Raw genomic sequence first — 23,403 nt, forward strand, 5'->3', positions numbered from 1 at the left:
GTATATTTGTTTTTTTTTTTAAATTAAGAAGTACGTTATTTTTTCTATCTTGAAAAGGGTGCAGTGTAAAAGATTGGAAAATACCACACTTTCTCACATAATGTTCTTTTCTAAGGCAAAACAAGACATTCAATATGTTTGTCTTAAGGTGAAAGTTTATTTCCACACTTCACAGAAGACATATTCCATATTATTAACAGTTCAGTAGTAATCAACAAAGATTAGAAGACAAACACTACAGCAGCAGTAGTAAAGATTTTAATTATTTATTAACTGCATCTATCTGTCTAATCTATATATCTATTTATGTAAGCATGTATGCATTTATTTATTTAATTTAAAGCAAACCAGCAAAAAGGAACACCACTAAAAGGTTTTACTAACCAGAAAGGCTAGAAAACACCTAATACCCAGGAAAGGGAACAAAGACAATACCGGCTTGAAAGTTTGTTTAACAATAAAAGGCGTGATCTAACCTGAAATCAATGATGAAAGAATAAGCAAGCCTAACCATAACAGTGACTGTAATAAACCATCCTAAACACAGAAAATGCCCCCCAGCCCCACCCCCACCCTCACCCGAATAAAAGAGTCTGTCCGTAGCCTGGGCTACTCTTCTAATGTATCCAGCATGGCATAAGAGATGTGAAGAGGAAGATCACCAATCAGGCATTTATGGATAAAGTCTAGGAGTTTAGTATACTGGGAAAGTTTTAGATGTGCAGTTGCTTAATGCTAAACTGCATCACCCCTGCACTTAACAAGAACGGGCTTCCATGAGCTTGATAACTGTTTCCTGTTTGACAATTAATTGCTTTTCCTGCTATCATAATTGAAAAACCGAAAGCTGCAGTCAGATTAATGGGCTGAGTAATTTAGACCCAATAAAATAAAATAAAAAAGACTAATAATATTTGTTGGTACATATATTAGTGCCTGCAATGCCTTGAAATAAGTGATGCAAATGGTTCATAGGTTCATAGGTTCATAGGTTTATACTAGGCTATCTGCCCTAAGGCATTTATAAGCCTAGCCCAAATTTTTGTGGCTTACGCCACCCCTTATATGAAAAAATACTGTGCCCATTAGTTTGTTGTGCCTCTGTCCAGCAGTGACACAGATATGATTCCCGGGGTAAACCTACGATCTCCCATCCACAGGTCTAGATTTCTCTTGAACAGAGTCAGCGAGGTGCTCTGCCTCACATGGACCGGGATTTTATTCCACAGCATAGGGAGTCTCTGAGTGATAAATCTATCCCTCCAGCACGTCCTATTTATAGCCGTGCTAAGGTTTAAGTCGCTTGCTCTAGTGGTTTTGGTGGATTTGGATTTTTTGAGGTAGAGCATGTCCATTAATTCCGGGTTGGACATGGCCTTGTATGTCAGGCACATGTCACCTCTGAGCAGACGGTATGCGACTGAATAGAGCTGGAGTTTCTTCAATCTGGCAGCATATGACAGATTTTTGGAGTCCCTTTATCCTTTTGGTGAGGAACTTTTGGGGTCTCTCCAATTGCTGCAGATGTCGGGTGAGATACATCCCGAATGGGGCATTGTACTCGATCATTGGTCTGATAAGTGAAGAGTACAGGGAACAATGACCTCACTAGATCTGGATGTGAATCCCTTCATGATCAGGTGGGCAATGTAGAAGGTCTTTCTAACCACTTTAGCAATGTGAGTGTCAAAAGAAAGGCCACTGTCAACCTGGGTCCCCAGGTCCCTGATAACCTCTTCTGTGCTTAGTGGATTGCCACCTATATGGTAGCTTGGGGTTACCTTGTTTTTCCCGAAGGGTATGACTATACATTTTTGGCATTTAACTTCAGGCCATGGCTCTGGCACCAGCTATCTGTTTCCGTGAGTCCCTTCTGAAGGATATCCGTGTCCGATGCACTTTCCACTATGGCGCCCAGTTTGCAGTCGTCTGCAAACTTTGTCAGCCAAAGTCCTCCCATGTTGGCCTGTACTTCTGAGAAGTAGATGCCAAACAATAGGGGGCCAAGGACCGAGCCCTGTGGGACACCACTTGTGACCGGCTTGGAGTCTGACACAGCGCCAGCAACTCTAACCCTGTGGGTTCTGTCCTTAAGCCAGTTTGCAACCCATCTTGTGACATATGGATTTACATTTAAGCTGGTAAGTTTTTCTACAATACCCGAGTGGGTAAAGTTTAGCATTACCTTAAGACATTTCTAAAATGCAATAAAACAGTTTGTGAATTCAGGAAAGTCAAAACAAAAACATAACACAAACCAGCAATTCTTCCTGAAGCACTGAAGATATCCTGGTCTCACTGTACTAGACACCCCACAGCTATGAACTTTGACCAACGTTTTACAGCTCCTAGCTCTAAAATCACAGCTAGTACTGGCTCCCTTACTCCCCAGGGCAAGACTAACCTCCTGAAGAATCATGAGGCACACCTGGTAACGGGGCATGTCCAGTTGTACCTGATTAGGGAAGAGCGATGGAGGGATCCAGATGAAAATGCAATCAGCTGAAGGATGTGTGACATCAGGTAGGGAATGCAAAGAAATGCAAAAAAAAATTCTAAGTGTTTCCAAACCAATTAACCTATGAACCTAAGATCAATTATCAATTTTGACATGTTATTTCAGCTGCAGTCCTTCTAGACACTTTAAATAACATGGTTTCATCTCATTTTGCTTCAACTCTGTTAAAATGATAAAGAGATTTTTTTGTTAACAATTAGGCCTTACATATACATGAATGCTGAATAGGGCTTTCCTACAATCTAACTAAAATTAACATTCAGCTTTACAATTCTGATTGAAAATTTATCGGCTTTTGTAAAGGACTTACTTTGCACTATTAAAGAAGCTGTGGTCTGCTGATAACCTGTGTCACAGGTGTAGTCTCCAGAGTCTTCATGTTTTAAATCATGAATAACCAGCTCAACAGTGGCACCTCTCTGTTTCATTTCATACTTCTGGCTTGGAATAATATTTGCAGAATCTTTTCTCCACTCCACAGAGGCATCAGGTTTAGTAAGTTTGCAACGTAATGTGACAGTATCACCCTCTTCAGCCTCTTTATTCTGAAGCTGTTCTTTGAAGAGTATAGAGGTAGCTTTTGAAATATAAATAAATCATAAAATTAATAGGTGAAGTTTTTTTCTGGATGATCAACACCACAGAAAGTTTCATTTACAGTCTATAGACTTTTAGTCTCGGCATTTGAAATTAAAGAGCAAGAACAAAGTTTGACTATAAAAGAACCAGCAAAATATTACCAGACTAGATTTTACCAAAAAAAAAAAACTTGTGCTGAAAATGTAAAGAAATGACTGCGATAACTTTTTTTATCAAATAACCAACAAACACAGTTATTAAATGTGTGTGTGTGTGTGTGTGTGTGTGTGTGTGTGTGTGTGTGTGTGTGTGTGTGTGTGTGAAATATGGGTCTACTTCACATGACTGAATATTCATTTGACTGCATTTCATTTGACTGAGACCAGAATACCTAATTTTCAAAATACTGAAAATTCATTTGACTGTATCTCATTATACTGAATTTTAAGCCTAGACATGATGTGGGTTTCCCTTCACCTGTACTTGCTTGTGATAAAAAGAATTACTGTAACAAAGTGCTGACTGTCAGAATACCGACAGTCATGCAGAAAGTAGTGTTGTAATGTTTCTAAATGTGGGTATGTCTCTTTACATTTGTATGGGAAGTATTTAAAGTAATACGGCAGATGTTTTGTGCATTCCCAGCAGTAGTGGCAGCGTGTAGAGTACTGTAAGGTAAGTAAAAGGTATATGCCCTTTTCCCCCACTGTAGTGCAATCCTGGAGTTATTATATATATAGTTAGGGGGTGTATTTTGGGTGTGGGAGGTGTAGCCCCCCCCCCCCACTAGTTTGGTTTTATATTGTCCGGTTTCTGTTAAGAGGGTAAGTAAGTAGTTTTTAAATTCAGGAAAGAGTTAGTCACTGGTGTTGTAAGTGTGCAGTTCTATGGTGTAAAATTTAGTATTTTGAAATTCATCATTGTAAGCTTTCAGTATAATGAGATTCAGTCAAATGGGTTTTCAGTATTTTGAAAATTAGGTATTGTGGTCTCAGTCAAATGAAATTCAGTCAAATGAGTTTTCAGTCATGTGAAGTAGACCCATATATATATATATATATATATATATATATATATATATATATATATATATATGGGTCTATTTCTATTTATCTAAATTACACATTACCAAAAGTGAAATCTCCGAGATGACAACATCGAATATCCACTACAACGAAACCTTAGAATGCAGAAACTTACCACAATGAAAAAGCAATTGCGAATGTGACCTAGCACTCGCAGCTTCTGAATAGAGATTGCAGAACAGTGAAGATTGTGAAATTTACCCTTTTCCCCACTATAGTACGATCTTGGAGGTGGCATATATAATTTTCAGGGGTGCGGGGGGTGCAGGAATGTAAAAACATGTAAGTTTGTCATTTGAAATGTTGCTTAATCTAAGTAGTTGTTTTTTCGTTGTAGTAAGTTTCAGCTTTCTAAAGAATTGTTGTAGTGGATATTCGGTGTTGTCATCTTGAAGATTTCACTTTTGGTAATGTGTCATTTTGTTAAACAAAAGTAGACCCATACATACATACTTATGTTCTTTACTGTGTTTTGCAGGACACTGCTCTTTTCAGATGTGTGGAGAATGTTCAAAAAATGTTGAATTCGACATTCTCCATTCTGCATTTCACATGTTTTGCAGATGTTTTTCTGTTTTTCATTTCTTTAGTTCGGGAACACAATAACTCACACAAGATGCAATCTCGCAACTGATATTAAAGTTTTATATATATATATATATATATATATATATATATATATATATATATATATATATATATATATATCAAAAACAGCGTACCAACAACCCCAAAATAGTTCAAATACAAACTGAACCCAGTCGGAAGGTATGTCCAGCCGAGTAATACACTCCAAACTCAACGAAAAAACTCCTTGCAAAGATAAGTCCAACACAATAATGTATTCGAAATTCAGCAAGAAACTCCTTGTAGAGATGTAAAAAAACTTTTTATTAACATTAGCGCTTTCGCGGATGTTCCGCTTCCTCAGACGTTACAATTAATTAAAATATAACTAGGGCTTTAAATACTTCAATTTCATATATCGTCATATCCTGCTAATCAGCAGCACTCCATCATTTCCTGTCATTGCTACGTTTTAAAATCACATAGACAAATACATTACAATCATACTAACATATATAAAAAACCTCATCTAATTAAATATATGCAAGGTCCATATATTAATAATTTAATTAAAATCTATCTAATTGTCAACAGTATATATAGCGGCATATATGGGATAGATGCACTCACACGGACCAACAAAAACTCTATCAAATAACATAATATCTAGCAAAATATAACTTAACAGATATATTTTTAACGGCAATTTCAAAGTAAAAAACATAAAAGGCACACATAATGAAGGGCAAAAATCTAAAATGTAATCATTCAACTTAAGACAGCATCCGATTGGATTGGAAAGACAGAAATCAAGACGTAATCATTCAACTTGAACAACATCTGATAGCAGCTATAGATCAGCAGTTTAAAATAAAAACATACGATTAGCTGAAAGATCCAAAGCATAGTTGTTTGGCTTAAACACAGCAGTATTAGACATCAGCTACAGCACTGTAGCATCTGATAGCACCTATAAATCAGCAGTTTAAAATGAAGACATACGGTTAGCTAAAAGGTCCAAAGCATGGTTGTTTAGCTTAAACACAGCAGTATTAGACGGCAGCTGCAGTGTACATAGTCAGTTGGCATTATTCCAATTGTTGATATTATTTCATCCATAGGAAACAATAGTACACATCTAGCTATGTAAATCACTACTAAATTAGAAACTGTAAAGGGTCCAACATAGCAGCAATTACAAAAAACCATCAATACACTTACGTACATTTAACATAAATAACAATCCAAAATACGACCAGTTAGTTCGAATGAATCAAACTTTGCGCAACAACTTCAACTAACGTACTCAGCTAAAGTTGCGTCATATCCTGTCGTTATTCCAATAGTACAATACATTAAGAGACATCTGAAATAACTATCCAGCACTTGTTATAATCCATTATGTGATCACATCTACTAATTAGAACTAGAAACATAGAAATATATATAATAATATAGATTATTAACTGTTTGCCTAACAGTATAGAATAACAACCAAAGCATAATCTATCAACCAACGACTACCAAAATGACATATGTACTCATAGAATTGAAAATATGTGTATAGTGGCCCAGGAGCAATCAAGAAGTTATTTAACATTTGGCAGATCTAGATTTAAGTAGCGGTTTTATGGGCACACAATCATTAAGGCCTTTACCCCGATGTGCTGCCAACCGCAAAATCCATTCACTTTCAGACAACTCAGTGGTATTAACCACATCACCCCCTCGTATATTAGGTATCTGAATATGTAGTACCTGGAATAGAAAAATATGTTGGTCAAACTGGAGCATATGTTTGGCAATAGCACTATATGTTTCTGACCTATTGAAACAATAGAGATGGTCCCTAATACGCTCTCGTAATGTTCTATTCGTCTTCCCAACATAAAATACAAAACAAGTCTGGCAACATGCCACATAAACCAGGTTCCTAGTACTGCAATCAGCTTTACATCTAATCTGCCAAAGTTTCCCATCATTGGGATTCCTAAAAAATCTGGACGTATCTATATGTGAACATTGAGGGCAGGAACCGCATTTCCTAGTATCATAGTCAAGAACAGAGTTATTCAACTTGGTGGTTACAGCTAAGTTGGGGAAACATAAACGTTGTTTCAAATTTTTTGAATTATTGAAAACATAACGTGGACAGTTCCCCACTATCCTTCGCATGTCATCATCTACTGTCAAGATGTTCCAATTATCCTGTAGTACTTTTTGAACTAACCCACACCAGTGCATCCTTAGAATCCTTCTTTCAACACATTAATAACTTGGATGGTTTTCTTAAGTTCACTATGAATTATTCAGGTGATCACATTGACTATTTGGACGTCACAATATGTAGGGATGATTGTACATTTAAGACCAATATTTTCAGGAAAAATTGCTATAGGGCTTCATTTTTGCAAGCAGATAGCATGCATCATCCCAAGACATTCACCAATTTAGTCAGGGGACAAGCCCTTAGAACTTCTCGGCTCTGTTCTGAGGATGCTATGTTTCATTCTGAATTGACAAGGCTGAAAGCTGACTTTTATGATAGAGGTTACAGACATGTGGACTTGGATCTCATATGTGAAGATGTGAAGAAACTTAGGGCTGGTAAGGGCAGACCGTACTACTCAGATGGAGTGATCCGTCACAAAGACTGTGGTCAACTAGGAGATACCTTACAACTACCACTGGTTTTACCGTATGTCAAGAATTTAGGGTTAGTTCAAAAAGTACTGCAGGATAATTGGAAAATCTTGACAGTAGATGATGACATGCGAAGGATAGTGGGGAACTGTCCACGTTATGTCTTTAATAATTCAAAAAATTTGAAACAACGTTTATGTTTCCCCAACTTAGCTGTAACCACCAAGTTGAATAACGCTGTTCTTGATTATGGTACTAGGAAATGCGGTTCCTGTCCTCAATGTTCACATATAGATACGTCCAGATTTTTTAGGAATCCCAATGATGGGAAACTTTGGCAGATTAGATGTAAAGCTGATTGCAGTACTAGGAACCTGGTTTATGTGGCATGTTGCCAGACTTGTTTTGTATTTTATGTTGGGAAGACGAATAGAACATTACGAGAGCGTATTAGGGACCATCTCTATTGTTTCAATAGGTCAGAAACATATAGTGCTATTGCCAAACATATTCTCCAGTTTGACCAACATATTTTTCTATTCCAGGTACTACATATTCAGATACCTAATATACGAGGGGGTGATGTGGTTAATACCACTGAGTTGTCTGAAAGTGAATGGATTTTGCGGTTGGCAGCACATCGGGGTAAAGGCCTTAATGATTGTGTGCCTCTAAAACCGCTACTTAAATCTAGATCTGACAAATGTTAAATAACTTCTTGATTGCTCCTGGGCCACTATATACATATTTTCAATTCTATGAGTACATATGTTATTTTGGTAGTTGGTTGATAGATTATGCTTTGGTTGTTATTTTATACTGTTAGGCAAACAGTTAATAATCTATATTATTATATATATTTCTATGTTTCTAGTTCTAATTAGTAGATGTGATCACATAATGGATTATATCAAGTGCTGGATAGTTATCTCAGATGTTTCTTAATGTATTGTACTATTGGAACAATGACAGGATATGACGCAATGTTAGCTGAGTACGTCAGTTGAAGTTGTTGCGCAAAGTTTGATTCATTCGAACTAACTGGTCATATTTTGGATTGTTATTTATGTTAAATGTACGTAAGTGTATTGATGGTTTTTTGTAATTGCTGCTATGTTGGACCCTTTACAGTTTCTAATTTAGTAGTGATTTACATAGCTAGATGTGTACTATTGTTTCCTATGGATGAAATAATATCAACAATTGGAATAATGCCAACTGACTATGTACGCTGTAGCTGCCGTCTAATACTGCTGTGTTTAAGCTAAACAACCATGCTTTGGACCTTTTAGCTAACCGTATGTCTTCATTTTAAACTGCTGATTTATAGGTGCTATCAGATGCTACAATGCTGTAGCTGATGTCTAATACTGCTGTGTTTAAGCCAAACAACTATGCTTTGGATCTTTCAGCTAATCGTATGTTTTTATTTTAAACTGCTGCTCTATAGCTGCTATCAGATGTTGTTCAAGTTGAATGCTTACGTCTTGATTTCTGTCTTTCCAATCCCATCGGATGCTGTCTAAGTTGAATGATTACATTTTAGATTTTTGTCCTTCATTATGTGTGCCTTTTGTTTTTTACTTTGAAATTGCCGTTAAAATATATCTGTTAAGTTATATTTTGCTAGATATTATGTTATTTGATAGAGTTTTTGTTGGTCCGTGTGAGCGCATCTATTTCATATATGCTGCTATATACACTGTTGACAGTTAGATAGATTTTAATTAAATTATTAATATATGGACCTTGCATATATTTAATTAGATGAGGTTTTTTATATATGTTAGTATGAATGTAATGTATTTGTTTGTGTGATTTTGAAATGTAGCAATGACAGGAAATGATGTAGTGTTTTTGACTACCAGGATATGACGATATATGAAATGAAGTATTTAAAACTCTAGTTGTATTTTAATTAATTGTAACGTCTGAGGAAGCGGAACATCCGCGAAAGCGCTAACGTTAATAAAAAGTTTTTTATATCTTTACAAGGAGTTTGTTGCTGAATTTCGAATACATTATTGTGTTGGACTTATCTCTGCAAGGAGTTTTTTCGTTGAGTTTGGAGTGTATTACTCGGCTGGACATACCTTCCGACTGGGTTCAGTTTGTATTTGATATATATATATATATATATATATATATAGATATATACACACACACACACACACACACACACACACACACACACACACACACACTGTATAAATATATCTAATATATAGTACAATCTTGAAGTGCAGAAAATCGACAATCATTAAATTGAAATCTGTATGTTGATACTTACCCTAATCGACCAAATGATCAACATTAAACTCATTGCAAAAGGGAAAAAAACCTCCTGTTGAGGCTGGTTAACTACAAAAAAAAATAACAAAAAACTAACAGTAACATCAGACACATTTTGTCCGAATAGTTATACTGTTGTTCAAGTTAATATGTAGGGTTGGGGTAAGAGGCAGAGCCAGGGTTAGGATTTACAAAAGTGTGCAAGGATGTGCAGGCAGCCTTTGCAATGGGAGTCTCACAGGGACGTCACTCATTTATGACTATCTATCCTTCACTAGCAGCCCTGTTCCCGCTTCCAGAAAGCAAGCACATCAAAATCTTTTTAGAAGGCATACTATTTCAGCTGTAGCTAGATCAGTAAATCATGTTTAACACTGCTTGTTTATATATATATATATATATATATATATATATATATATATATATATATATATATATATATATATATATATAGATAATCCCCCTACACAAAGGTGGCAACTCAACAGAACTTTCTAACTTTTGTCCAATTGCCCTACTCTCTCCCAAAGCTAAAATTATGGAAAAATGCATTCACCGTCCACTGTTAGACCACCTTCTACAAAAGAGACTATTAGCTAGCTCTCAGCATGGCTTTAGACCCTTCCATAGCACCACTACTGCCCTCCTATCATTTTCTGACCACATTAACAAAAACTGTAACAATAACACCCTCTCCTCTGCAGCCTTTATTGATCTCTCAAAAGCATTCGACATGGTTAACCATGACCTATTGCTGAATATTCATAAGTCCCTCTCACTTGATACTCAAGCACTCCAATGGTTCAAGTCCTACTTAGATAACAGGCAACAAGCAGTGCTTTAGGACAACAGTCTATCCACCCATCTTCCTGTCACCCTTGGTGTACCCCAAGGTTCTGTTCTAGGCCCTCTTCTATTTTCCATCTTTATAAATGATCTAACTATAAGTATCCCCCAAGCTACATGCATACAATACGATGATGACTCCACATTAATATGCTCAGCTACAGATCTAGCTGAACTGCAGTCCCTCACCCAAAATGTCTTTGAACTAATAGAAGAATGTTTTTTACAGCGTTGTGTTCTCCTTAACCCCAAAAAGACTAAACTATTGATCTTTACTCCTACACAAAAGTCCACCCCAATCGACCTCATTACCAAATCTAATAATGGCACAATTGTATCTCAAGACACTACCATCAAACTCTTAGGAGTAACTATTGACCACAACCTGAACTATGTATGATACTCATATCAATACTACAATAAAATCAGTTAACCGAAAACTAGGCTCTCACTATAGAAATAAATCCTTCCTTACTCCCATAGCTAGAAATACTATTGCCCATACCCACCTTATCTCAACTCTCTTCTATGCCTCTCCTATATACACAAATCTAACTAAAAGCAACCTCAACAAACTGGCAATCTCCTACAATAACATTGCCAGATTTGCTACCAGCTCCCCTTTCAGAACCCACCACTGCCAAAATCTGAAGCAACTGGGTTGGCTGGCACTGCCTAATCAAATTATATTCCACCAACTGATTATTGCCCATAAAACCCTTCATCATCCATTTAATACACCAATTCTCACGAGTCTAATCAGCCCATATAAAATCTCATAAACCCACGCTCAGCAAATAAACTACTGGTATCTAGACAAAAGCCCAACAATAAAGCAGGAGATTCCCTTTTCTCTTACAATGTGGGAAAAAGATGGAACCTTCTACCTGTTGAACTCACATCTCTTTCTTCAACTACACTATTCAAAAAGAAACTCAAATTATACCTTGCAACCCACTGGCTATGTCCTTGTACTAACCCTGACTAAGATCTCTCTTTCAGTCATTCTAGAGTATAGCACCAATTTAATACTCACTTTATAGCCACTTTAAGACCACTACCTTTTTAGTTAGACTTATTATACCCTTGAAATAATGTATTGTTATTTTACTGTCTTATAGCTAAGTCACTGCTCTTAACTAATTCTGCAGTCTTGTATATATCTATTATATTTTCCTGTGCCTGATTTATAACTTTGTCTTGTGAATCTCCTACATTCTTCTGAATACTCTTTTTTTCTACTATTTGTTTGGTCAACTACACCAAAAAAAAAAAAAAAGGATTTTCTATATATATATATATATATATATATATATATATATATATATATATATATTTTTTTTTTTTGCTGTTTTTCTATCATGAATGCTAAGTTACCATGTGATAACACCTGTTGTGTCTGACAAGTGAACTGTAACCGAAGTTGTAATATTTTGTTTGTTCTTGTTTTTTATATGGAGCTTTTCTCCCCGGGCCTCTACTGAAAATGGACATATATCCAGTTAGACTAGCCCGGTCAACAAATGTAAAATAAATAAATAAAAAATTGTTTTAAATTTCACTACAAGGTTTATATCTGTGATTCCTGGAGAAGTAATTCTGCTGTTAAAGCCCAGTAAAATGAGTATTTTTAACTGCAGTAATATAGTATTTAAAAAGTGTAGTTACTAAGCATCTGATAACTCTACTGCAGTGAAGTTTAACTGAAACAAGGTAAATACAAGACTAGTGTGATAATGAGATCACTTCTTTCATGAAGATCAGCTAATAAGTTATTAAGATAACTATTTCATTCGACTATGTTATTATTTAACAGCAAGGAAAGTATGTGTGTGTAAGATACACTTACCATAACATTTGATGCCCAAATTCCTCACTACTGTAGTAGTTTTAAGCTATCTGGGTTGTTTCCCTGCCCTGCAAACAACTACTGGCCAGCTTCACAAAGCTCTGGCTCTCCCATCTCATATCTTCACTTTGCTGCTGAATGGCTAGACCCAAGGTGGGAAATGAGTAGTCAGAGTAAACATTTCTTCAGAACTTTTTTGCCCATACAGACAGTAAGAGAGAAAGAAGCCTAACAATCCTGAACCAAAACAATTAATATCAAAGAAACATATAAAGTAGCAACAGAAAGAACACTACTTTATATCCCAACTCCAACTATATACAAGAGTAGGAGGATGGAGAGTGGGTGTAGCTAGTGCAGAAGTGAGGAATTCAAACATCTACTGTTATGGGTAAGTGCAAGTTACACAACTGTACTATGTTTACCATCCCCACTGCTGCAGTAGCCTTTAGGCTATATGGGTTGATTACCAAAGCCTATCCAACCTGGGCATAGGAAGGACATGGATCTAGGAGCCCCTGGAGAATGGTCCTAGCAAAGCTTTCCCAGACACTGAAAGGCAATCATGTTTGTAATGCTTTGTAAAGCCATATACAGAGGACCATGTACCTCTTTCCAGTATGTCATCGAAGAAGACAAAACTCTTATAGAAGGTTCCTTGACAATGCCTGGAATGGATCTGCCATGGTGGGAATAACAGAAGGCAGTAGCTGAGGACAACCATCTGGAAACTGTCTGTTAAGACCCAGGATGTCTCTTGAAATAAATAGCTGATCAGCATTTCTAAAGGCTTTAGTTCTGTCAAGACAGTATCTGAGATGCTTGTGCAAGTCCAGAGTATGTAGAATCCTTTCTCTCTGTCTTTTAGATACTTGGTAGAAAGCTGGAAGACTGATGTCTTGATTAAAAGTAAACTCTGAAACCACTTTTGGCATGAAAGAGGGGTTTGTTCTTAATGTGACCCTGTCTCTGTAGAATATGAAGTAAGATTCACTCAGTCATCATCAGTAACTTTCACCACACTATCCACAATACCTCTTTGATCCAGTATGCAGATGACTCCACAATCATTGGCACTACTAACTCCCCTTCTGACCTACTACTAAAAACCCAGTCAGCTTTTACTAAAACAGAGACTTGGATGCAAAACAACCATCTCGCCCTAAATGCAAACAAATCTAAACTAATGATCTTTACTCCTTCCAGAATCTCCTTCTTTGATAATTCTTCCCTGACTATACTAAGCCAAAATAACACCCTCATTGAAACTGTATCTCACACTAAGCTGCTTGGTCTCACTATTGACGAGCATCTAATGTTCTACATCCATATTCAAACAGCCATAAAAAAAACCCACCAAAAATTAGGACTCCTATATAGACACAATCGCTACCTCACACCCTCCACAAGAAAGACCTTAGCCTCCTCCTACTTTCTCCCCTCCCTCATGTACGGTGCACCCCTGTTCACTAACCTCCAACTCGGCTTACAATCCAAATTAGAATCTTGCTAAAATAAAATCAGCAAATTCGCCACCAACTGCAAAATTTCTTCCTATCGCTGCCTCTCCCTCCAATCTCTAGAATGGCTAGAACTATCTAAACCTCCTCAAACTCACCACAGCCCATAAGCTCATCTTCAAGCCATCCAGCTGTCCCACTCTCTCCACCACCTTAATCCTCTATATACCAAACCACTCACTCTGATCAGAAAACCAAAACCTCCTCCAAATCCACAAACCTTCACGTCCCCCGGCCACCTTCTGCTAACATACTCCCTAGCCAAATTATGGAACTCGCTCCCCACTCCCTTCAAAACACTTCAAACCACACCAACTTCAAATCCATCCTACACTCCTACCTGTCATCTAAATGGATATGCCCCTGTTCTTCTCCTACATAAGCCCATCCTCACTCATCTTTTCTTATCTCAGCAATTACAGTCACTCCCTTTCAACACCTACATACAATCTCCTCAGTTCTGCTTACCACTGCTTGACTGCTTTTCTACCCCATTTTCATTACTTCTGAGACTTACATTTATATCTTATATAATACTGTAATTCCTATGTCTGGAAATGTACTCTATAAGGAATACTCTGAATGCTTGTATTATTTTCCTTACATGGATAACTGCTTACTATCACCACAGCCAATCTGTATCCATAAGCATCTCATCTTATGTACTTAATTACACCATCACCAAATAGTACTTCCTCTACCTGATATGCATTAGTAATGCTCCTTATGCATCCTCTGTAAATCATATTTCTGTAAATGTTTTACTAAGACCTAGTCTGATTACAGAATGAATATCCTTTGCCACTGCAGCTACTCTGTATAAAAATGTTATCTTTTCTTGTTTATCAGTTGTACTCTCAGCACATGCTACTGCTACTCTGTATACAAATGTTATCTCTTCTTTTAGTTAACTGTACTCTCATCACGTTATATGCTATTGCTTGATATGCACCTTTGTTATTGTTATTGTTATTGTTACTGTTAAATGGAGCTTTTCTCCCAGGGCCTCCACTGAAAACGGGCTCTTCTTGGCCCAGTGGACTTCCCATCACCAAACTGAAACAAACAAATAAATAAATAAATTACTAGTCAATACACAAAAATGCATTTAGTGATGACTGCCCGTGTCCAGGAGGGTTGTGGTTGCTATCACCAGTAAAAGTTTACGATTTACGGTGTCCCATCTACTCATCCAGGCTCCTATTGAACAGCGTCATAGAGGTGCTCTGTTTCACATGAATTGGTAGCCTCTTCCAAAGATGTGGCAGTCGCTGGGAGATAAATCTGTCCCTCCAGTATGTCCTATTTAAGTCACAGGCCATATTTAAGTCCCTGGAATGCGTAGCCCTAGACTCATTTGATTTAAGGATATGCACTAAGTTCATTGTTTGGGTTTTGGGTTGCTCTGGAGGCCAGGTATAAATCTCCCCTAAGAAGTCTATACGATACGGACTACAGTGACAGAGATTTTAGTCGGTCTGTGTAAGGCACATTCTGGAGGCCCTTGATCTTCTTTGCTAGAAATCTCTGAGGTCTCTCTAATTGCTGTAGGTGCTTAGTACAGTACATACCGAATTGGGCATTATATACTCAATTATGGGCTGGATAAGTACCAAGTATAGGGTGGTTATAACTTCTTTTGCTCTCAATGCAATTCCTTTACTAATCAAGAGAGCTACGTGGAAAGCTTTCCTTACAAAGGTAGAGATGTGGCGGTCAAAGTTAAGGTCGCGGTCAACCTGTGATCCCAGGTCCCTTACCACTTCATGGGTACTTAGGGTACTGTTGTTGATCTGATAGTGTGAAGGGACACTGTTTGTGCCAAATGGAATTATGATGCATTTCTCTGCATTCAGATTCAGTTTGAGACCATGACTTATACACTAGTCGTTGGCCTGTGTGAGACTCTCCTGGAGTATACTGACATCATTTAGGGATTCAATGATTGCACCTAACTTGCAGTTGTCTGCAAACTTGGTCAGCCACAACCGTTTAGTTTTGACCTGTAATTCTGAAAAGTATATACCAAACAGCAGGGCCCCAGCACTGACCCCTGTGGCAACCCATTGGTAACACGTCTGGTTGATGTGGAGTCACCCACTTTGATAGTGTGTGTCCGGTTTGTGAGCCAGCTGGTAACTCATCTTACAACATTTGCTAGGTTTATCTGTAATGCCTGACTGTGGGATTGTGTTGAAAACCTTTGCCAAGTCAAGGTATGCAGTGTGCACAGATTTGCCCTCATCAATGTCCTTGGTCACACATTTAAAGAAATCCAAAAGATTTAACAGGCAGGATTTGCCCTTCATGAAGCCGAATTTGGTAAGATCCAGGGTTTGGAGGTCACCTATGTCTTTATGAAGTCCATAATGACATGTTCCATGGACTTACAGATGAGGCTGGTCAGTGGATGGGAATAACTGTAGCTGTTCTCCATTCCACAGGAACAAAGCCTGTGGTTAGGCTATGACTGAAAAGGGTACTTAGTGGTGATGCTAGTTCATATTTTAACCTGTTTAGAAGATAGCCTGGGATGTCATCTGGTCCCATAGAGACCGTGTTCTTTGCCTTGGACATGGCCTTGAGGACCTGCTCTTCAATATGTAAGGTGGAGGGAGTCTGGGGAAGGGTTTGTTGTAAGTTAGGAGGGGATAAGGGAGTGAAATCTTCACCAAACCTATCTTCTAGCAGGTTCACTATCTTTGTGGGGTGAGTGTGTCTGATACCGTTTTTCACCAGTTCTGCACATGCTTAGGGACTACCCTTTAGGTTATATACATAGCTGTAAAAGGCCTTATGGTTATGTTTGGCAGTACTTGCTAGGTTTCTCTCAAAGGAGTCTTGGAGGATTTGACAAGTTGTCTTATTTGCCTGTTAAGGCTGGGGAGGGTGCTTTTCCACTGTTGGGTCCTTGTCTTTGTTTTCTTGGACAGCAACGTTTTGTGCTTATTGTAGAGTTTGTTGATGCTGGAAGTCCACCATGGCAGTTTGATTTTTCTTGGGGCTCTGGCTTTGATTCTATCTGGTACAGCTGAGTTTATACACTTATTCAAGTGATTGTACAGGGCTTTAGTGTAAGTTTCAGTGTAGTTGCCACTTTCAGCTTGGGATGGGGTTTGGAATGCATTTATGCCTTCACCTAGGAGGGTATGGTTTGCCTTGGTGAAGGTTTTTTAGACTAATTTCACCCTTTGTGAGTTCTGGTGTTAGCATCAGTTCGAAGGTGACTGATTTGTGGTCAGTTTTAACTAATGAGGGTCCAACGTTTGCAGCAGTGCACCTGTTTGACATGTTGGTGAGGACCGAATCTAGAATGTTTGTTCCTCTTGTCGGGGTATGGACAATTTGCTCCGGGGCATTTGAATTCACAAAGTTAAGGAACTTTTTTGCTAGCGAGTTTGGGCTATAGTAGGTTTCCCAGTTGATGGAGGGATAACTGAAATCCCCCATAACCAGTGCGTTTGTTAAATTTGGATTGTCTTCAGTTTGGTTAAGTAGTCTTCATGGCTGTTGTGATCCATGCAGGGGGATCTATAACCAACTAGAACTTGAGTAACCTGGACCTGGAGTAACTCCATGGAGTTGTCCAGTCTAACTTGACATGAAGTGAATTTATCTCTAATATAGAGTGAAACACTGCCTCCTTTGCTTTTCACTGTTCATTTTGTGGTCTGAAGGTGTGGAAGGCATTGTAGGCTTGTACGGCCAGGGTACTCCCTGAGGCCTTAAACCAGGTTTCTGTGACTGCACAGACATCTACATCTTCTAGTGACAGAGGTGCTTCCAGGGAGTGCAGTTTTTGGTTTAAGCTCCTAGCATTTGGCAGCATGACCCTTATTTTGTTCTGATTGGTTAATTTCATGTCCGTAATACTGTTTTCGAGACCTTGCCTAAAAAAAGACACTATGGAAGGCAACAGGCTTTGCCAGCAGCTGAAAGCCTAGTGGTGCCAGGTGCAAACCATCTCTGGCAAAGCAGAGAGGTTTTTGGACCATGACTTCCCAGGTAGACAGGAACTGGATCCCCTTGAAATGACACCAAAAAACTAAGCCAATTATTAAAATCAATTGTTTTTTGTTTACACTGTGGCATCATTCTAAGTGAGGGTAGTATGCTGCTTAATGCTACGGACATACCTGCCTGGGACACATGCTCAGAGAGCTCGACCATGTCTCTCTTCGTATAGTCCAGAGGTACGTCTGGGTCATTCACACCAACATGAATTATGACAGAGTCATAACGGTACTTGTTGCTGAGAGACCCGAGTGCATGCATGATTTGGCAAATCCTGGCACCGGACAGGCAGATGACCGTGATTTTCTCCTTGTCCAATCTGGTGAGTGCGACATCCATGTGTCTCACTAGTGAGTCTCCAATGACAAGAAAACTTGTTTTTTAAGTGTTATGCCTTATGGGCTTGGTGGGTGAGGCACTGGTTTTGCTATGTGTCACGGGTGCTGTTGACAGTGTGTTAGCTGTAGCAGACTTGTGTTTTGGAGGTCTCTGGAGTTTCGGTAAACTGAGAACCTCCGTGTATGTTGCTTTACATGTATGATGCGTACTATGTGTATGAGTAGTGGTACTATGTGAAAATGTAGTGGTGGGTGAGCTGACAACATTCTCTGTGTTACTGTTTTGAGTGAGGGAGAGCATGGATTCCAGATTCTTGGTGTAAATAAATCTCTTGCACTCTGTACTAGACTGTGTTATTAGTAGAGGGTTCTCTGTGTACATGAGGCAATTGCTACACTGTCTCTTGAAATAAAACTCTAATAGACTTCAAAAGGACCAATTAGGATGCTTATTCCAAACCCTACACTGGCCTCCCTTTACCAGTCAGGTGCCAATCAAACACAATTCCTCAGAAAAGTGCAGATGGGCCTTTTATAATCCAAGATGGCCTGGAAAATGTGCTAAGAACAAACAAATCACTACAAACAATTCCAGAAGCAGCAGGCCTGGGCTATTCTACAGCTACTAGCTACCCTAGTTTCAGTGTGAAACACTAGAGAATATTTAACACAGCAGAAAAATAGCAGTGAGAAACTGAAAAATGTTTAAAACAGCAGAAAACCAGCCAGGAGGCTCAGAAGAATGATTTTAACAGTTAAAAGATCAGTTACTTAAGAACTGCTTGGTAAGAAAACCAGAGCAGGCAGAACAGATGCTTTAAAATAATGAAAAAATACCAGTAAATACTTAACAAAGAGTGGAAATCACAAAAAAGCTTGCTAAACAGTGAAAAAAGTAATAACATTTGATTTTATAGGCACAGTGTAGCAGGCAATTGCAGTATAACAGTGTAATTTAGTGCACAGTAAATAAATACAGTACAAAAGTAGGTGTCAGGCAATAAAACAGTGCAGTAAACAGTGTAAATAAGCAAAAAAAAAAAAAAACAGGCAATTTATGTTTTCTTTGGAAGCTTAGAAGCCTCTAGTTGTCTGGTATCTCAGCTCAGAGTTGTGGCTGCTAGCCCACCTCACTTCAGCTCGATAGAAACAAGCCGAAACCTGCTCAGATGCAGGGCCTAAATACCAGAAGATAAAACTTGAAAAAAAAAAAACCTCTTAACAAAATTCAAAAGGACCATTGAGGATGCTTATTCCAAGCCCTACACCGACCTCCGTTTACCAGTCGGGCGTCAATCAAACACAATTCTCTCACAAAAGTGCATACGGGTCCCTTCCAATCCAAGATGTCCTGGAAAACTTGCTCAGAACAAACAAACCACTACAAACATTTCCAGAAGCAGCAGGCCTGAGTGTGGACTATCCTAAAGCTATGGTTTTCTAATAACAGGTTTTCTTGCTCCCTTTACTACCTGCTGCACACCCTCATCAAATGAAGCTATAAAAGATATTACAAATAAATCATTCAGGCAGTCAGATGAAGCTGACTGAGACTGAGGTGTATCTAACTCCCCCATCTTGTGTCAATAGATCCAGTCTGTGAGGAAGCTTCTGGTAACTGCCCTTGACCAAGTCCATAAGAAGGGAGAACTTATGTTGCTTGGGCAACAATGGAGTCACCACAATGATTTTTGTGGAGTGCTTCTGAATCTTCAGAAGTACCCTGGATATTGGTGAAATTGGTAGAAAAACATAAAATAATATTCCTGCCCAAGGGAATGAAAATGCATCTGTTTTCCAGGCTTGCTTGCATGGAGTTCTGGAACAGAATTTATTTAGTTGTTTGTTTTAAAAGGAGGTAACCAGATCTCTTTGAGCTTTTCCCAAAAGATGGATTAGTTCCTGGAAGACTACCTCATTCAGTTTCCATTTGTGAGGATCTCTCCTGGTCCAGCATAGACTGTCTGACATTATATTTTCCTCTGATGGAATGGAAAATGCTTTGAGGGTTAAGGAATGCTGTACCACTACCTTAAAAGCCATCATAGCCAGGGGTATGTCCTTGCACTTCCCTGCTTGTACTACATGACAGTGGTATTGCCTGTAATCACTTGAAGAGGTACTGGTGACCATAGTTGATGAAGAGATTTTAAGGCAAGGATCACGGCTAACATCTCCCATATGCTAATGTGCTATGGTCTGTCTGAATGTCTCCACAGGCCTTGCATCTTTACTCCCATGTAAACTGCTTCATAAGCAAAATCTGAAGAGTTTGCGGTGAGACATCGGTTTGGGGTCTGAGGAGAGAAATGGAGACCTGGATTCATCTGAGGCCAGACCCAGACTTTGGAATCCGGCCGACCGAAGGGCTGCCTGAGGCAGGACAACCCATATGTTATGACTGCAGATGCATCCTTGAAGGACATCTGGATTCATCTGAATTTGCTGACTCCACCAATACAGTTCCGTTTTTAGAAAGTCCAAACTGGAATTTTATGCTTTAGAGGAAGTAAATGCTGAATCTATGAGTTTTTTAGAAACTATTGCATCTTTTTCATGTGTAGCATGGTTACTAGAATCATGCCAATCATATAAGCCATGAACCTTAGGATCTTGAGAAATTCCCTTACAGAAGTCTGAGACTGATTGGATAAGCTCAAGAATGAGTGCAGATACAAATCCAGCTTCTCTTGTGTCAGAAAAGAAGCTAAGAAACACAGTTCAGACAGACTGGAGTATCAGAGGATTCTGCAACAGTTATCTGGATGCCCAGATAGGTCAGAAGAGACATAAGTGAATCCAATAAAGGGCAAATAACCCAAAAGCTTTGCTGGATTGCATGAAACAGAATTTTGTATTGGCATTGAGCTAAGACATGTTTTTTGGTATTTCAAAAGAGACATAACCCAGGTTAATGACTTTTGAAATCAAAGACACTGCAAAGATAAGTTAGTCATCTAAATAAGGAAATGTGTGAATGCCATTCAATTTGCATTGAGCTATGACTGGGGCTAGCCATTTCGTGAACACCCTTGTAGCTGTAAATATTGCAAGGGGGTAAGAACTGATAATGTAACCCAGAAACATAGAAAACTTAAGCAATTTCCTGAAGCCTGTGTGTCTATGGGAATGCAGTAATGACCATCTTTTAAGTCTAGTGTAACCATATAATTTGTGGGAGGAATGAGGGGTAACAGATTATATAAGGTCAACATTTTTTATTTTGGCACTTTCACATACATGTTTAGGAACAGAATATGGAGTATTTGTCTCCAAGAGGTCTCTTTCTCTGGTATCAGAAACATTCTGGAATAGAAGCCTACATCCCTTTGACTTATGGGCACTGGTTCTATGACTCCTTGAGTATGTAAAAACTGAGGAATCTATGGAAAATATTCTGCTTGGTTTGGTGCATGGTAAGGAATTCCCCTGGAAAGAGTTTTTTTGTATCCAATGTTATCTGTAGCCTTCCTGCATAACTTTTAACACAGAAGAGACTGACACAATCGTTTGCCAAAGGTGATGGTCTCATTTGGAGTAATATATAATTATCGACTGTGGGATAGTTAAGGCCAATCTTTAACCAAATGGGATAAGTTAAATTTTTTTAAACACCTTTACTGAATTATCACTTAAGATATAGGGAAACATACATCCAAATAAAAGAAAACAAACCATGTTAACATGCTCACAGTTACAAACATTATACATAGGTTCATAGGTTCATACTAGGCTATCTGCCATAGGGCATTTATAAGCCTAGCCAGAGTGTGTTTGGCTTTCGCCACCCATTTTAAAATAATTTTGCTATGCCCTTTTTTGAGGTTAGTATACTGTGCCTCTGTCTAACAGTGACACAGAAGTGATACCTGGGGTAAACCTACGATCTCCCATCCACTCATAAAGATTCCTCTTGAAGAGAGTCAATGAGGGACTCTGTCTAACCTGGACTGGGATTTTATTCCAGAGTGAAGGGAGCCTCTGGGTTATGAATCTGTCCCTCCAGCATGTCCTATTTACTTCACATATTTTCTTTTTTCTAAGTATCATCAGACTAACGTTACATAAATCGATCAATTCCTACATTCCCTTAAACATCAGTCTTCCTTCAGAAAATTTGTTCTTTTGTCAATGTTACAATATTCAATACTTCAAATACAGCTGGTTAGATGTTGATTTCCATTTTCTAGTAATTCCTTTTTTGGCAGCCACCAGAATTCAGCTTAACAAGGCCTTACTATGTCTACGCAAATAAGATCTTGCATCACAGGGCAACAAATAATTTCTTTAGTTAGACCCATTTGCTCACCCAAAACTACTAACAGAGTACTCTGCAGGGATTTTTTAAAGTCTGTCAACTCATTACACTCCCAAAACATATGTTCTCAGTTACCTCCTTCTTGCCCATCACATCTCCATCATCTGCCATCTACCTGACAAAAGATTCTTTGGAGTCTGTCTGGGTTATAAAATAACTATGCAAACACAAGCAAAACTCCTAAATCTTCCAGACTTTGTTGCACACTTGGGAGCCATACATATGTTCTTCATTGTTTTCTTGTGAACTGCTTATCCAATCTCTCTTTCAATCTTTTCTAACCTCCTCTGATATATTTTATATGGCGTATTAATTATCCCCTTTTTAACAGCACCTTCTTTTCTAGATATCAATAAAAACTTTACCATAGAAGGTACTCCACTTAGGATTACCCTAGCTCTTTCTCTTTACCTATAATCTGACATCAATTCTTACAGAGAAGTCTCTAGTCTGCAGTCCAAATGTTTTCCTGGCATTTTCCCACTCATTTCCCTCTTTAGTTATTTGTTCCCAGTACCTTGGATCCTTTGCCAGTTTTCTCCAGTAACTTCCAGCCTCCTCTTGCCTATTCTCTGTATCCCTAATTGCAGTCATTCCTATTGTCAGAATCTCCTTTCTCCATTTTTGTGTTGTCTTAGTTCTTAGAATACTTTCTGCTACTTTATAAATATATGCTGTCTGGCTGTTGTTACTCTCCTTAAGGATTTGCATCCAAAATCCCACTCTCTCCTTATTTCTTGAACCCCCCCCCCCTTCATCATCATCATCCATTTCCACTTCGAATGTTAGCTTTCTGCTTGTGTTACTTACACGAGCCTTAACTGTGTAACTCTA

The 23,403-nt window shown here is 38.4% G+C and overlaps 1 protein-coding gene across 1 annotated transcript in view; it reads right to left on the bottom strand.

Annotated features, from left to right (window-relative positions):
* OBSCN (obscurin, cytoskeletal calmodulin and titin-interacting RhoGEF) overlaps positions 1–23,403 on the bottom strand; it is a 4,979,884-nt gene that overhangs the window by 1,817,084 nt on the left and 3,139,397 nt on the right. Inside the window, exon 47 of the mRNA XM_044066040.1 lies at positions 2,829–3,095. Within this exon, the coding sequence (XP_043921975.1) occupies positions 2,829–3,095 (267 nt within the window). The remainder of the gene's footprint in view (positions 1–2,828; positions 3,096–23,403) is intronic.

Source organism: Protopterus annectens, chromosome 3.part0 (assembly GCF_019279795.1).
Source record: "Protopterus annectens isolate FY-2018-M chromosome 3.part0, PAN1.0, whole genome shotgun sequence".
NCBI classification, from domain to species: Eukaryota; Metazoa; Chordata; order Ceratodontiformes; family Protopteridae; genus Protopterus; species Protopterus annectens.